Genomic DNA, 17,025 nt, shown 5'->3' with positions numbered 1-17,025 from the left:
ATTAAATTATGCAATTAATGCCAATATAGGTTCATAAATTTCCACAATATAGACATACAAGGTCTACGACTACTATTAAAGGCAGCACTACTCGATTCATACATCAGTAGGGGCCTGATTAAATGAAGATCCTCCAGATTTAGAAACATAAAAGGATAAATCATATTTCATTCCCTTTAAGAGCGTCCACTATAACGTGGACGGGGCTATAGCCGCGAGCGGGGCGAAAGCGGGGCGGAAGCGGGGCGGCTTATAGTGGGAAGGCCGCCGCGGGGGTGGACGCGGCGGGTGATGGGAGGGGCGGCGGACGCGGAATCGCCGGGTTCGGGGCGAGGACGCAGCGGGGGTGGGCATAGCCGCGCCTATAGGCGCGGCGATTATAGTGGGGGCATTAGCCGCGGCGCATGCGGCGAAATTTTTTTGATAGTTTAAAATGGAGGTTTTGATAGTTTAAAATGGAGGTTTAAAATGGAGGTTCTGATAGTTTAAAATGGAGGTTTGAAATGATGAGAGAGAATTTGTTCTGCCAATTTTGATAGTTTAAAATGGAGTTTTTGATCCGCTTTTAGATTTAAATTTAGTCTAATTTTACGATGAAATATGATTAATTATTCGTTGTATAATTTTACCGGTTTGCAATACAACGAATATTCGGCCCTAATTACCTTGTTTTCTAGTTATTTACACTGCAATTATTTAAATTACACTTGATTAAAACTAAAAATATTTTAAAATAAAAATTGATTATAAAATTTGGGGCTATTGGAGGTGTCCACTATAGTGGCGGAAATAGAATTTTGGGGCTGTGGACAAAACACTGGGGCTATGGACAAAAAACTGGGGCGGGGCTATTGGGCGTGTCCGCCTTATAGTGGACACCCTTATTCCAACAAAAGATAATCATCCTTTTTTTAATATTCGCGTTTTACTAGTGTATAATTATTTTGATAGTTTGAAAGCTTTTGCTTCTTGTTGATGTAGCTTGGACTTGCAAATAGCGTTTTATGGTGAGCAGAAAGCTCAATAGCAAGTGAAACGAATATTAGTTTATAAAATTATAAGTTTTGATCAAATTTTGGTATATAATCCACAAACATGAAAATTGATACCCTCTCCGCCCACGAAAAGTAGTCTAATTGTGGACAACACGTGTTTTAATATGAAAATTAGTAAAGTAAGAGAGAAGGAAAAAAATAGGTAAAATAAGAAAGATAGAGAAAAAAGTAGGTAAAGATGAGAGAGGAGAGGAAAAGTGAGTACAGTATGAAAGGGAAACTTCTCATATTTAGAAATGAGACAATTTTCTGTAGACATCCCAAAATGGCAAAATGAAACTATTTTTCGTGGACGGGGAGAGTATAAACAAACTTTACATTCCTTCTGTTATTTCTCACGGCGGGTCAATTATCATATCCGACTAACATACTTGACTTTTGGTACGTACTAAATAAGTGGTCTAAAATATCATAAACGTTTCACGATTGCTCACATAGAATAAGTTTTTTGTCGAAAATAGCTTATTTGGATCGATTTGGGAAATAACAAAAAAAAATTAAGCTTGTGATATTTGAGACCAATTCTAATGTTTGTGAGATATACCAGAATTTGGCTAAAATTTATTATTTTAAAGACTAAAATCAAAGTGACACCAACCTCTCATCCGAGTATCACAGCGTCAGAAAACCCTTTGAATGTGACCTTATTCCAAAATGTCCCAATGAACCAACAAATGACTTTATATAACCAACTCAATCTAAAAATATTAATACTCTTGGTAAGTTCGAATCAACCATACCTTGGCCACGGCAAGAAGATCAATAGATCCTATTTATTAGATGAGGTGACTCCATTCATTAGAAACGTTATAATGGACGACTCCATGTCCCTCCAAACTAAGGTATTTGTGTTTGACTTGAACTATTAATTTATAAATACTAATAGAGAGGAGAGAAAAAAAAGAACAAATGAGAGTTAGCCACCATATGGGCACGGCCATGGCGCCGCCCTTGGGGCTGAGATGGTTGGATCCCATTGGCTTCTAGTTGGATTCCAATTTTTTCTCAACAAACCCCACTCCTTTAATGTTTATATTTAACTCGTCTCTTTCACCAAACACACACATTATATGCCGTGCCACTAACGTTCCTTTCCTAGTGAAATTATTTTGTCCTAATTCAAATAAATATGCGTTGTTATGCCACTTTAATTTTGGAGATAATTTTGTTTACAAGCTGAGTACGTAGATCTAGTTGGTAACTAAGTAGTAGATAAAATTCTCGTGTCAAATGGATTATAAAGAAAGAAAGAAAATTGAAAATTCAAATATATATTCGTCTACAAATATAAAATTAACTACTACTACTATATTTTAATAAAATTAGATTAAAAAAATAACTTTTTTTTTACTTCTCATTTCTATATGATGGTTTTCTTTATAACTAAAACTATTTTAGTATCTGAAAAATAATACGGTAAAATAAAAGAGAATAAAAGGTGGACGTGGAGTAAAAGCAAGGACAGTAGAAAAAAAGGGAGAAAATCAGAAAGAAAAACAAAAAAGATGAAACCCGCGTGGAGCCCATCAACAACCGCGATGCTTCTTCACACGCCAAAAAATATCTTAATTTCTCTCTTCATATAAATCCTGCAATTTCCTTTCCTACTCTTCCACACTTCCCTCACGAATACAGAATAATCTTCCCTCTTTCTCTCTGCAAAATACTCCATTATTACCAAACCCCCATTTTGGCATTCAGTGTTTTTTTCTCAACAGCCGCTCGCTCTCTTATTACATCCTCGTATTTCAAATACTCATCACTTCTTCCATTTCATCATTCTAGATTCTCTGTCAGCTGATTCAATCTCCCAGAGAGTTTTAGCATCTGGGATTTGGATTTCAACAAGAATTATCACTCCTCAAGAGCGAGCGGCCAAAAACAGAGCACTCAAGAAAACAGAGCAAGAATCTATCTTCTAGATCATTCTAGATGGAATCTTCTAAAAATAAAGGAAAATCGAAGAAGACGACGGGAAAAGGAAACGCCATGGATTTCGACGGAGACGTAGCTCTCGATGAAGCTTCCTTTTCAAACCGGCCTTTCAAGAAAGTCAAGAGCCCCGACCGCCGCCAGAATTCATCATCATCATCATCTTGGACGCCTCCGCCGCTTCTACCCGCAATGAATTTTCCGCCACCGTATTTCCCCTTCTCGACGGAGAATCTGCCGCAATTGGGGTCGAATCCGACCCCAATGCTCCGGCCGCAGCACCAGATGATCTCATTCTCGCCGCATTACCAGCAAAACACGGCGTTCCCGCCGTATTTTGCTGGGGAGGCGGCTGCCGGCACGCCTTCCCAGCAGCAGCTCCAGCTGCTGCAGTACTGGAGCGACACGCTCCATCTGAGCCCAAGGGGGCGGACGATGATGCTGAGCCACCTCGAGCAGCACGGGCGGGCAGCGCTGTACCGCCCGCCCGCGATGCCCCTCTCGGCGACGAAGCTCTACCGGGGCGTGCGGCAGCGCCACTGGGGCAAGTGGGTCGCGGAGATCCGCCTCCCGCGCAACCGCACGCGCCTCTGGCTCGGCACGTTCGACACGGCCGAGGACGCCGCCCTCGCGTACGACCGCGAGGCGTTCAAGCTCCGCGGCGAGAACGCGAGGCTCAACTTCCCCGACCTGTTCCTAGGGAAGTCGGCGCCCCAGCCAGTAGTAGCGACGGACGATGAAGAGAATTCCTCATTGTCTGTCGCTGGACCTGATCCGCCGCTAATGCTAGTAGCGGCGGATGAGGCAGAGGAAGAGCCCCCGCCTTCTGGTCCAGCAGAAGGCGGGGGCAATGCGGATGGCGCGAGACCGCCATCGTCAGAGCTTGTGTGGGACGACTTGCCTGAAGCATGGTTCGACACGGTTCCGGCGGGGTGGGGCCCGGGGAGCGCGGTGTGGGACCATTTGGATTCGAATAATAATTTGATGCCACCTCCAAAACTTCCTCCATTTGAGTATATTAAGCATCAAGACTCTGAAAACCAATCAGATGCACAGAAACAGAACAACAGAGATTCTTCATCATCATCATCTTCTTCTTCCCATCCCTTCTTTAGGAACTAACTCACATGAAAAAGAAAAGGAGAAACATCTTTTTAGTCATCTCCTCTTCAATTCTTCTCTCTCATCAGCTGCAGTGGGCTGCATATTAGAGGCCAATCTGCATGAGCATTTGATTTTGTGTTATTAGTTTTAGTTCATCTTTTAATTAGGGGTTTCTGTTGTGGAGAGAGTTTTGTCATATCATTTGCATTGTGATTTTATCCATCATTGTTTCATTAGATCTATTTTTATTTTGATCTAAGGGGAGATGGAAACCAATCAGTTGTTAATTTCTGTTTAAATTATCAGTATGATTGTTATATATTTGGCATACTACTTACTTAATATGGTAACTGTTGCATTCAATATTTTTTTTATTTTGATTAATTTCATCATTGTAAGTATCATGATTAGTGTTATTGCTGAGTAACTCGTGTTTTATCCATGTTTCATGGTGACCTCTTGTTGGTTTCAAGTTTATAATTTCTTTACCAACTTGATAAAACTCTATTATTACTGGAGTATATGTTTTGAGTCGAAATAAAATTATATTAGAGCATCTCCAATCATTTATATTAAAGTGTTGATTCAAATTTATTTTAGTATAAATACCACATTAAAAATTAAGTTTTTCCAATCATTTATGTTAAATTCATGTATGTTTTAATTTAAACCCAAAAACAAATATTTATTTTCCAAAATCCCAAAAATGGGATGGTTTTGAGTTAGTTGTAACTATTTTCTTAATACTTTATTTTGGATTTTAGAATACGAAGAGAGCTTAGGACATAACAATCGTAAATTATTTCCATCTTAGTATAATTCATGCGCATTGCAAGACTATTTATGATATATCACTTCCCTTACATTAGGCGTATATCATATTTATATAAAATCATATGGTAGATGAAAATTGACTGAAAAATCTTGGTTTATGTTTCATACAACCAAACCTTCAAATCAATTCAAACAACCCAACCTTCAATCAATACATTAAATATTAGTACTACTATTTGAGATTATCAAAATCGAGACTGCTTAGTTTTGACATAACAGCCATAAATGTGGGATTAGTAATAAATATTAAAATCATAAAAAACAGAAAACATAATGGGCATGCGTTCCAAACTTAATCTATTTGTTAATCCCTTAATTAGTGTTAAAAAAATGTTATGGGTGTGCTGAGGTGGGGCCAACATCCGGCCCGTGAGATCATCTTAATTTCTTAATTGCGACGTCAAGATATCTGCTTAAAGATAATGATATGATTAAAAACAAATATACACACTATTAAACTACTTATAAATCTTGGTCTTCTTCTCACTGACCTATTCACGCCCAACATTGATATAATTGGGTGTCCCCCAATTTTCTTTTCTATTTATCAGTTTGTGAAGAATAAGTATTGAGCATTGAGATAAAAGGAATGGGCCAATTTTTTTTTTGTGCTATGAGATAAGCCTAGGACAAGATAATGAGGCATGCAAATTAAGTTTTTATCTAATTGTCACAAATACTTCATATATGAATTTTGTTTTATAAATATATATACATGAGATTGTTGACAAATGAATTTTTAATTCATAGCACCTTCACAGTATATACAACAAATACTAAAACCACTGCAACAAAAAAAATCCGTTAAGGACAGTTTTTAATACAATTAAGGATGCTAATTTGTGTTTCTAAATATGCTACCAACGCTTTAAAAGGCGTTATTATTGTTGATGTTCCAACTAAAATTAGAGGAAGCAAATGGAAGCGTCCCAAAATGACAAATGATTAATTTAATTTGTCTTTATTTAGGGACAATTTCTTTTGCATGCTAAATTGTTGTTATTTTTAAAAAAATTCAACGCAAGTGATTGCGTCTTAATTTTTGTATCCCTAAAAAGATAAGTTTTTTTGTTGTGAACATACTAATACTTTCTCGGTATTTATTTAATCAAATAAACATAAAGTAAGTATTAGTGTGAAATAATTAGTACTAATATATTTATAATTTTTACTTGAGACGCAAGAATGGTATTGGAGTGGTTGTGACGACTACTTGTACATGAAGCCGATGTTTAATGTTGTGATAGACATTAATTATTGACAATCCATTCTGATCATGAAGATTATCTCAAGGAATTTCAAAGACAAAGATTTATTAATTATTAATCACACCAAGTCAAAGTAAGTAATGTTTTTTATTTGGATGAAAACTGATTTTGGAGGTTCAAATCGAAGGATAGATATAGATGTAGTTTCCTTTTCAATTTAGATAACAAATTTGATTGGTTAACCTTTAATTCAGCCAATTAATATATCTATAAGCTTCATGAGGCCCTCCTCCCCTTAGTCCCCTATATCGTTGATTATTCACTTCACCTATCCAATTTAATATCAAGTTGGAACAAGAAAATGAAAATGAAAATGAAAATGAATTAAAGAAAAATAAAAAAGACCAAAACAAAAATATTGTTATCTCGACTTAATTTGATTCAAATTCACACTTTACTCCAATTTTCAAGGCTAATCCAAAGTTTTGAAAAGTTGGCTAAAATTTCAATTTTGTGCGAAAGAATTGGATTCTTTTAGCTATTAAACTATGGACGAATAAAATGCAAACCAATGCTTTTGTCTTATTTATCTTTAAATTATGTAGGATGGGCTTTTTTATTAAGGTCCAGAATACAAATTCCATAAAGCCCAGCCCATAACATTACAATAAGAATATTGGCTTCTAGTTCTAATAGGGTAGTTCAAATTTTTTAGATGTAAATAATAACTAGATCAGCAAATCATTATGCAGATCCTACCCTTATTTTTCAATATTATTGACAAATATTATATATTAAAAACTTAATTCTCTCCCTCACGGACAAAGAATATTTATTTTCAATAAATTATTCTCTACTTAAAAAGTACTTCATCCGTCCCAACTAAATTGAGTCAAAACTTTTGGATACGGAGATTAAAAAAATTGTATTGAAAAGTAGTTGAAGAAAGGAATAAAGTTGGAAAGATGTAGATAGAGCAAAGTAAATGGTGGAATAAAAGAGTAAGAGTGATTAGATGTTTGTTTTTCATCAAAAAATAAATAACTTAATTTAGTTAGGACATCTCAAAATTGAATACGACTCAAATTTAGTTGGGACCGAGAGAGTAGTAATGTAGTACAATATACTATAAGATTACAAGTGGCTATTAATTAGACATTTGTCAACTAAAATATGATTATGATTCACAACAAAGCTTCTTAATTAGATGTTTAACATCATTATGACTGCTCACATATATTTAAAAAAGAAAATATGAATGAAAAATTCAAATATTGTGTAAAATTTAAAAATATCAGTTTAAATTATTGTTATTTTTACTAAAATAGAACAATAGTTTAGGTTTTGGCTCTAAATTTTCGTAGAATGAACGAAAAAAATAAATTGATAGTCTAAATAGAATTGGTAGGAGAGGGTAAATATATAAAATTATTTATATTAATTACAATAATTTTATATGGGAAGTGATAATATATTTATTTTATTATGCATCAAATTATAACAAATGGAGTATCATTTTTCACGTCATCGATGTCCGAAACTATGTGAGTGGATTTACTTAAAAGATAATATTTCAAGAATTATAAGAACAAAAATATGAAGTCGAATCAAAGTATATAAGTAGATAAAATATCATAAATATTATCTAGAAAATCAAGACAAATAAAATTGATAGAGAAAATCTAAACTCGAATTCTGATTGGACGAAGGTACCATCGATCCTTCAATCCACCTTATCCTTTCCCGCTTTAATTTTCCCTCTTTACACGACACCAATTTTTCACTCCTAAAACCATAAATCTCCAATTTCAGACAAAATCATCTGAAATTTCGAAAATTCGACACGAATTCTGCAGATATCTCCATGGCTCTTCAAGCAGCTACGTTGTTTCCCTCTACTCGTTGCATTTCGAAAGAGGTACAAAAATGTATATGAATTCCGCTGATTTTCTCTGTAGCAACTGAAATTGAATACGTTTGTGAATTTTGATTCTGATTTTGTGAATTTTGTTTAATTTTGATGTTGTTAGAATAAGGGAATTGCAATTAAAGAGACATCTCTCTTTGGAGCTGCGTTGCCGGCAGGAATTAAAGCTGAATTTAGCCCATCTTTGTACAAGGTGATTCATTTTTATTTCTTGATTTTGATTCCTATCTATGAAAAATACGCATTTAGTTTAGGCTGGAAATTTGTTGTTAAATTTGTTTTCTCTAAAATGTTTAGAATAAATCTTCTCAATGTGCAAAAAGTTAGTAATGATTGTTTTCTACACGAAAACTATAATGTTCTATTATTGAGAAATTGACAATTAGGGAGTATGTTATATTGTATTCTGATTTAGGAGTTGAGGAAAAAGGTATCAAATGGAGCAATCAGGGCACAAACAGCAGCCACAGCTCCTGCCGTGAACCAGGCCTCCTCCGAGGCGAAGAAAACCCTACGCAAGGGCTGCGTCGTCATCACCGGCGCCTCGTCGGGGCTAGGCCTTGCTGCGGCCAAGTCCCTGGCCGAGACCGGGAAATGGCACGTGATCATGGCGTGCCGGAACTTCCTCAAGGCCGAGCAGGCTGCAAAGTCGCTCGGCATTGCCAAGGAGAACTACACCGTCATGCACCTCGACCTCGCCTCCCTCGACAGTGTCCGCCAGTTTGTCGAGACGTTCCGCCGCTCGGAGATGCCTTTGGATGCTCTAGTATGCAATGCTGCGGTTTACCTCCCGACCGCGAAAGAACCGACTTTTACGGCTGAGGGCTTCGAGCTGAGCGTCGGCACCAACCATCTCGGCCATTTTTTGCTCGCCCGCCTCCTCCTCGATGACTTCAAGAAGTCGGACTTCCCGCAGAAGCGCCTCATCATCGTTGGCTCCATTACAGGTATCAGTATTACTAGTTCTCGCACAATTGCTTCTATCTGCGAATAGTTGGATTCGTTCGACTTTTTGCCAAAACCGAACAGAACCAAATAAAATAAAATAAAATAACCCAACGGAAAAATCTAAAAACCCGAACCGAACTCAATATTTCAGTTTGGTTCGATTCAGTTATTTGGAATATTTTGCTCTCCCCTATCGGAAGAGGCGAAAAACAGGTTCTTGAACCAGTTCTGCTGTTGCAGGAAACACCAACACTTTGGCTGGGAATGTGCCTCCGAAGGCGAATCTTGGTGATCTGAGGGGGCTTGCCGGAGGTCTGAACGGCGTTGGAAGCTCCTCCATGATCGATGGTAGTGATTTTGACGGGGCGAAGGCCTACAAAGACAGCAAGGTTTGCAACATGCTGACGATGCAGGAGTTCCACAGGCGCTACCATGAAGAAACCGGCATCAGCTTTGCCTCACTCTACCCTGGCTGCATAGCCGAGACCGGTCTGTTTAGGAACCATATTCCTCTGTTCAGGATTCTGTTTCCACCATTTCAGAAGTACATCACCAAGGGCTACGTGTCGGAGAAAGAAGCCGGAGACAGGCTTGCACAGGTAGGTTATCAACGATGACGTTGTTGTTGATGTCGCATTCTTGAAACTGTTCTACTGTGGTGGTTCAGGTGGTGAGTGATCCGAGCCTGTCGAAATCGGGGGTGTACTGGAGCTGGAACAGCACCTCAGCCTCGTTCGAGAACCAGCTGTCCAAAGAGGCGAGTGATGCAGAGAAGGCGCGAAAGCTGTGGGAGGTGAGCGAGAAGCTCGTTGGACTGGCTTGATGCAGTGTCGGACCGTTGAGGAGGCTGTTTGTTAATGATGAGCAACAAGTGGGGAAAAACCAGTCTCGCCTTCATTCGAACAATATCAAGTATTCATGTTTTAGGGTTAAAGAAATTAGCATGCGTGAGCAAATGAGTTGTTACAGAGATGCAGAAAACAAGATGATCACTTTTTCAAAGGCAATGGGGCAGTGCCCTCTCTGTAAACATGTGAGTTTTTTTTGTACTGGCTTAATGGAGAAACGTTGCTATTTATAATGATCTTCTATGCTTTGATATGAACAAGATTTGGCATGTTTTAGATACTACCTTACAATGTCCCACAACAAATTACTGTATAAATTGTTTTGGAGGATTCAATGTGAACTAGTGCAATAGAACAAGATGCATGATAGTACAAAGAAATCACTAGATACCAACAACCTAGTGCAAGTATAGCAGCGGTAAAAGTAACACCAATCATGAAAACTGATTCTACAACAGCAGCAAAGATAAGCAAGCAAATCCATAAAAATAGAAAGCAAAGATATCAACAAAAAACTACGATAGATCCACCAATGTCAATATAACTGTAAGATGTCAGCATTCACAATCATATTCCTATATCATCTAATGCTTTAGCAAAATCAGAAGTAACGCTAAACTCATCACTGAGGTAAATGAACTAGTTTTTGCCATTTTCAGCAACATGATCTTCTTTCCCTATAGCAGCCACCACCTTTTTCAAGATAAACTCAGTAGGCTGATGGGAATTCTCCACAGCCTTCGATATCCCCTGCCACTTCTCTCCGTGCTTGGGGTCTGCAGCGACACACCTGTTAAGCACATCCCTCTGGTTATCCTCCCCACCATGCTGGAGCTCGAATTTGTAGTACAGCGCCCAGAAATCCCCAATATCCGGAGCAAGTGTCACAGCCCTATTAAACCATGCTCTAGCCTTCTCGCCCTTCCTATCATGATGCCACAATATCTTCCCCACAGCAGCGAGGACATGAGGGTCGTCGCCACATTTCTTGTACGCGTCCCTGCTCTTCGTCTTCTGCTGAGGCCGAGGAGCCATCTCTATTGAAGCAGCCCAGAGGATACCACTAGTCGGGCATTCTTGCAACGCCTTCGCCGTCAATATTTCGGCATCCTTCTCGTCACCACCCACGTCGAGACTCAGCTCTCACAGCAGCAAGCCAAAGCTCAAGTGTTTGAGGGTTTTTCTTCCTAGCCATTGTCAGAACAGCACGGGCTTTGCTTAAGCCTTAATGCATTGTTCACCTTCTCCTCTAAGTGAGCAAGTGTGAGCCACAAGGGAATACACTTCGGGCAGTGCTTACGCATCCTTGGCTCGTTCCAAGTTCTTAAGACGCTCCTCCAAGTTTCTAGCCTAGCAAGTGCCAACCACAGCTCAACATGCAACGAGCAGCATTCCACAGCCCTCTGCAACAAAAGCCTCGCATCTTCCTCATTAGCAAGCTCAACAACCGCCTTCCAAAGCCTCACAGAGTCCCTTCCCCCGGACGCGGCCCACGCCAGGCGTCCCAGGTGTGCCGATCGCCGCGGCGGATCTGTCAGGCAAGTCAGGCGCAGCTCTGGCAGGACCGATATCAGACCGGGTGGTGAAACCGGTGGCGCCACGTCCCAGCCCGGCGACGTAATTCGGAGGTGGCTTCGTGTTGAGGAAGTCGGTCCTGGCTTTTGGAGCCACAGGCGCTTGCATACCGCCGAGGAGAGGGACGTGTAGGGTTAGGGTTGAATTTGGGGAAACCCCCAAATCGGAGAGGAAAACGGCGTCGTTCCTTCGGCGGATAGGAGGCGCGGCGAGAGACAGAGGCGCTGGTGGGAAATTGGGATGAGGTGGTGGCGATGGAGATAGAGGTGAAGGTGAGGCAGAGTGGTGGTTGAAGGATTGAGATTGACGGTTAGGGTTTTGTTGAAGGGGGATTGGACATATACCATTTTAGGGTTTGATCTGTGCTTGAAAATTGGTGGAAATAGGAATTTGAGAGGGCTGTATGTGTGAGTGTATGAAAAATAGGGGAAGTGGGAGTCGGAGAGCGTAGAAAGACGCCGGTGATGATGAAAACAGCTTTTCCCGACGAGATGATCGAAGAGAGAGCCTGCAAGAAATAGGGATTGGGGAACTAAAATAAATTACTGTTACTAGGTGCATAATAAATAATCAAAATCTAAAAATCAATTTCAAATTTTATAAATTAAAAAAAATTATTCCTATTATTATAATATGCTAAGCAATGAATATATATTAATATATTTTCCTTTTATTAAATTAGGGTTTACTTTATTTTATTCTATTTATTTTCTTTTAATTTATTTTTTCATAAGTTTAGACTTTTCTTTTACTTTATATAAAGGCTTCATTATCAAACTAAAAAACAAAGCTTTGAAGATTAATTATGAATTTTTAATACAGGTAAAGTAAAACAGAATAATCAGTAAAATAAAAAAAAGATGAAGAGAAAATGGATAAAGTAAGTGATAAGAAGAGAAAAAGTTGTAAATGTGATGTTAATGAATTGTGGGTTTCACGTTTTAAAATACAAAGTTTGAAAAGCTTTAATTTCAAGGGACAATCCATCGTAGAAATAGTTTCTATTTTTAATTGACGGATCAATTCCCGATAGAAGGTATGTAAATTAAAAAATAAATAATACTACTACTAGAAGATGACGAGCATCTGGTGCAGAAAGAGTGATCCGTGTTTGCAAAAGAAATATGTTTTCAAACTGCTTGATAGAAAACCTATATGTAAGTCCCTTCTTTTGTTAGTTAAAGTTTTTGAACATTTATTCTATTACAATATCACAAATGAGTTGAAAAAAAAATCTGAAGTTTGAGTGTTTTTTTTTCTCAATTATTCAATAATGAAATTTCTTTAGGGGGTTGTATGCGATAGTATGCAAGCTGAGAAATCATGATGGATGTCATTGTCGGCGAGTTAAGCGATATCGTCTATTCATAAAGAAAATAATGTTGTTAGGTTGAAAAACAGGACAATATATTACACATAGACCATCTATTTTTTTTAGTATGAAAATTTAGAATAGATCAAAATTTTATTGTTTTTCCATCTGATATTTTTTAAGTTGCAAAACATGCAAGAATTTGACCTAATTATTCTAGCAATTGAGCCTAGGTTTAATTGTTAATTACTATCAATTTCCGATTGAATGCAATTTACTGATCTTTCACATAATATTATTATTATCAATATAGTACTCCATATACTAATACTACCATATGTATGACACGAAATCGAGATGTACTTGCTCTTACTTGCATTATTAAGTCCAAACAACCAAACAAAAATTAGGGAATTGATTATTGGTAATTTGTAGCAATTGGAAAATGGAAATCACAATATTGATGGAATTTGGATTATATTCCGTCACATGGAGATGAGATAGATCACACCATTATTTAATTTGTGGACCTTTTCATGCTAGCTCCTACACTTTGGGCGTTCACATGCAATAGATTTCATATTTGATATACTGCTCCTGTTGTAATTATATTTATTTTTCATTTCGTATATTTTGTTATCTTTCATATAGTTTTTGGAATAATATATTAGGGAGTAATATTTGGCCGTTGGAAGTAAGCAGCCACGAGCTTGATTGGTTTTTCTGCAGAGCATGTGAGTGTTGAAATTAAAATTAGCTATTGTTGCATTCATATCTTCTGACACAAATGGACCCTACTCTCATGCCAATAAATTTCATTTTTATACTATACACTTATTGTTTATAAATTATGTCAAGGATTAAAAAGATTGAGTAGGTTAGTATAAATGTTAATCGACCTACATTTTTCATTTGTTTGAAATTATAATGTTTGATATTGAATTAATAGTACTCCCTCTTATGAGATTCTTGTTTTAAAGTCTAGATTAGATCCGCTTTTTTTCCAAACATGATAGTTAAATTTGACAACCAAAAAGTTGCATGGATCAATATTGAAACTTTGATTTATTTTTTAGAAAGGAGCAAACTTTGGTGAAATTATGTTATTCAAACACACACAATATTATGAGGAGACGAGAAAGATAAAAAGAAAAGGACAGAGTGGCAAAGAAAAAATGTGTTATCCCCATATCATCACATTTCCTTCAAATAAAACAAATATCACTATATTGATATTATATTGCAATGTCACAACATACAACCATAAATTGTGCCATTACTCAATGTAAAAGAGCACCACTCACGAAGGTGATTCATACATAAAACCGCACTTCCCACCGCACTCTCTCCTTTGGAGATGGCTACATACACTTAAAAGTTAAAACACTTACAATGCTTCACACACTACACACATTAGAGGAAAAAAAAAACTTCTAGGAAATCACACAAGACAATCTGATCCTTTCTCCTTCTCCATTTCGTGTTTTATTTTATCGATTCATGCTATCGTACTACAAAACTAGTACATGCAGATCGAATAAACCACAAAATTGGTACATAATATATAACGGAGGCTTGATTGTCCATCTAAAGATGTATGAAAAAGAAAAAGTTAGCCATAGGTGTTGTTGTAACTTTTACCGGCTACTTTTTCTTTGAAGGAATAAGAATCACACACTTAATTTTAGACACTGAAATATTAAAATATAGACTTTACCTAAATTTGGCATAAAAGTTAGTACGATATCAATTGTTAAAATTGAGCCGGGAGGTGTAGGTAGCCTTCGGAGCCCAGTTCCGAGGGATCACATCCCTCGCGGACAAGGATTTTCCTGAAGATAGAGTTGTGAGCTTGACAGAGAACGGTCCTTGTAGAGGGCCGGCTATGATACACCAAGTCGCACCCCAAATGTGGGTCATCTCAAGCCATTGGTTCGAGTTAGCCTACATAAAACATAAAAAAATATAAAAACATAATAATATTAGGTTAATTAAGTCCCTTTTTTTTCCTTTTTTATACTCATAAATGAAGTGTGTGTGTGTGTGTGATGCACTTAGGATTGAGACATGGCATTAGAGAAGAGAAAGTGGAGGCCTTTTCGGCCAATGGCATGGGATAAAAGATAACTGGCCTAATATCTAAAGGCATGTGTCAATAAGAATAATATTCCAAAGAATAATTATGATCTAATAAAGCTAAGTGAATCTCTTTTCTAATGGAAACCAACACATTGAGTGTCAGAGGCACGTGATGTTAGAGATCTTAAGTTCAACAAATAGCTCATATCTTCACATATGACATAAAATAGAATATTTCTAAAACTGCTGAGATTTTGGAATTATGCAATACAGTAAATTTTTGTTTCTTGAATTTCATGAGATGTTTCTTCAAAAAGGAGAGGTTCTCTGCTATAGTGAGGTGTGAAAGTGGGAAACTTTGTGAAAGAAAAATCCATCTAGAGAAAAGGGAAATTTCTTTGACTAAGGTGAATAATCAACCAAAAAATGAATTCATCAATTTTTGGGGTCACAGAATTTAGCTTTGGTTTTGTCATGTTAGACAGTATGATACTCTGTTATGCCCTGTTCATAATTATCCATACCTAAAAATTCTGTCCCTATTTTATCTTAGATCTCACTATTCTGGTGACTGTGACTGTGACGCTACTTCAACTATTTTTTCTCTTTAACTTGTTTTACTAATTTTCACATAAAAATTAATTTATAGTTTTTCAGAGAAACAGGAGAGTATAAAAGTAGATAATGGTACCTCCCTAATGTGCATGGATCCGACATCACCATCCCCTCCCTCGAACTCGACTAGCAACGACAACCAATAATTAGTCGATCCTTCGTTAACGTGAAACGCAATGTTCTTTCCAGGATACTTGCACGGAGTCCTGTACATAATATTTCATTTTATTAATTATTTATCTAATCATAAAGTGACAAAACAGAAGAAGACTGGATCAATGCATTTTTCCATAGTACTACTACTATTAACGTCGATTTAACTAAATAATAATTTTAGCAAATTTAATTCGTGATTATAAACACAAACATTACATTACATTACCTCCGGAAGATGACGGGGATCTCGCCGCGGTTGCGGAGCTTGCCGCCGTTGCCGGAGACGGCAATCCTGCCAAAGGCGGCGCCGCTGAGGTCGAAGTGCGTGCGGCCGCCGGAGCAGTAGCCGCCGGGGCACTCGTCGGTGATGATGACCGTGACGGCGCGGCGCGAGCAGATCGAGCGGTCGAGGCAGCGCACCTTGTAGCAGGCGCCGCAGCCCTCGCCGCCCTTGAAGAGCACGGGGCTCACCGCCCCCACCCGCGCGCGGAACGGCTTCACGTCCACCAGCGATCCGTATCCGCACGCGCCGCCGTCGCTGCCGTCGCCCTCGGGGCTCCCGTACCACGTCGCCGTCGCCGGAGTCCAATGCTGGTTCCCCGCCGCCGCGGCGCAGGCCGCGGCGGCGAGTAGGATGCAGGAAATGACGAAATTAGACGGAATCGACATAATGCGGAGGCTAATTTCACGGCGGCGCGTGGAAATCGAGGCGGGAAAGTGGCGACAGTTTGGAAGGGAAGGCAGTGGAAGTGTAGCTTAAAGAGACTGAGCGATTTCTGTGTGTGATTTTCTTTTCTATATCATATTTTTTTTGTTTGGAAATTGGGGAATATATAAAGGGGGGAATTTGGTATGACGATATGGCCCATGGGGGTTTATTTAATTCACGGTAGTGCCAATGGCAATAGGGTGTGGCCGGCGACAGTTAAGGCGTTAAATCCACTGAACAGCATGCACGTGTTGGGAGGGTAGTTTGGTCATTATGGAAAAGTTGATGTATCAACATTCTACCGTTATGTTGCATTATTTTGTTTTTCATTTTGATTTTTAATTTGTTTGATGTTGAAGGCATGTGTTGTGAGGAAGAGTTTTCTATCTTGACCGAAAAAACACGTGGGGTTTAATCTCGTTGTTGTTCTATTTATATGGGTTTGGTAATTAATTTAGATGATGATTGATGTGAGGATGAGATGCACATATCGTCCAGATGGTTATGGTTCGAGTTTGAGGTATACTCATAAATTTATACACACAAATATTTACAAAATAGTAATCCAAATTCAAATTCAGTCTCATGTTTAAACGTCTAATATAATGATTTAAAGGATGGAAATTTTATTTGTTTTTAGTTCAAATTGTTAATATTTGATTACTTACAAAATAATGGTATTGGATATTGACTTTATAAGTACTTAATCCTAATTTCTGTGTA

The 17,025-nt window shown here is 38.1% G+C and overlaps 3 protein-coding genes and 1 pseudogene across 4 annotated transcripts; 2 read left to right on the top strand and 2 right to left on the bottom strand.

Moving 5' to 3' along the window:
• Positions 1–2,987: 2,987 nt before the first annotated feature.
• LOC121784100 (ethylene-responsive transcription factor ERF053-like) lies at positions 2,988–4,109 on the top strand. The gene has a single exon (XM_042182278.1). It carries the CDS (start codon positions 2,988–2,990, stop codon positions 4,107–4,109), a length of 1,122 nt encoding a protein of 373 aa, XP_042038212.1.
• Positions 4,110–7,890: 3,781 nt separating this feature from the next.
• Positions 7,891–10,092, top strand: LOC121784517 (protochlorophyllide reductase-like). The gene is made up of 5 exons (XM_042182673.1): positions 7,891–8,051; positions 8,164–8,253; positions 8,476–9,007; positions 9,249–9,607; positions 9,676–10,092. The coding sequence occupies exons 1-5, from the start codon at positions 7,998–8,000 to the stop codon at positions 9,829–9,831; spliced, it is 1,191 nt and encodes a 396-aa protein (XP_042038607.1). The 5' UTR covers positions 7,891–7,997; the 3' UTR covers positions 9,832–10,092.
• Positions 10,093–10,356: 264 nt separating this feature from the next.
• On the bottom strand, positions 10,357–11,980 carry LOC121784519 (annotated as a pseudogene).
• Positions 11,981–13,953: 1,973 nt separating this feature from the next.
• LOC121784518 (expansin-B3-like) lies at positions 13,954–16,379 on the bottom strand. Of its 2 annotated transcripts, XM_042182675.1 has the most exons (4): positions 15,820–16,379; positions 15,514–15,643; positions 14,461–14,687; positions 13,954–14,330 (listed from the first exon to the last, which is right to left on the bottom strand). In XM_042182675.1, exons 1-3 carry the CDS (start codon positions 16,260–16,262, stop codon positions 14,490–14,492), a joined length of 771 nt encoding a protein of 256 aa, XP_042038609.1. In that variant the 5' UTR covers positions 16,263–16,379; the 3' UTR covers positions 13,954–14,330; positions 14,461–14,489. The 2 variants fall into 2 exon arrangements, with proteins under 2 accessions (XP_042038609.1, XP_042038608.1); XM_042182674.1 differs by having other exon boundaries at positions 13,954–14,687.
• Positions 16,380–17,025: the final 646 nt, after the last annotated feature.

The sequence above is a fragment of the Salvia splendens genome, chromosome 21, assembly GCF_004379255.2.
Source record: "Salvia splendens isolate huo1 chromosome 21, SspV2, whole genome shotgun sequence".
In the NCBI taxonomy this organism is placed as follows: domain Eukaryota; kingdom Viridiplantae; phylum Streptophyta; class Magnoliopsida; order Lamiales; family Lamiaceae; genus Salvia; species Salvia splendens.
The sequence above is the reverse complement of the archived record's forward strand: the minus strand, read 5'-3'. Positions and strand labels throughout refer to the sequence as shown.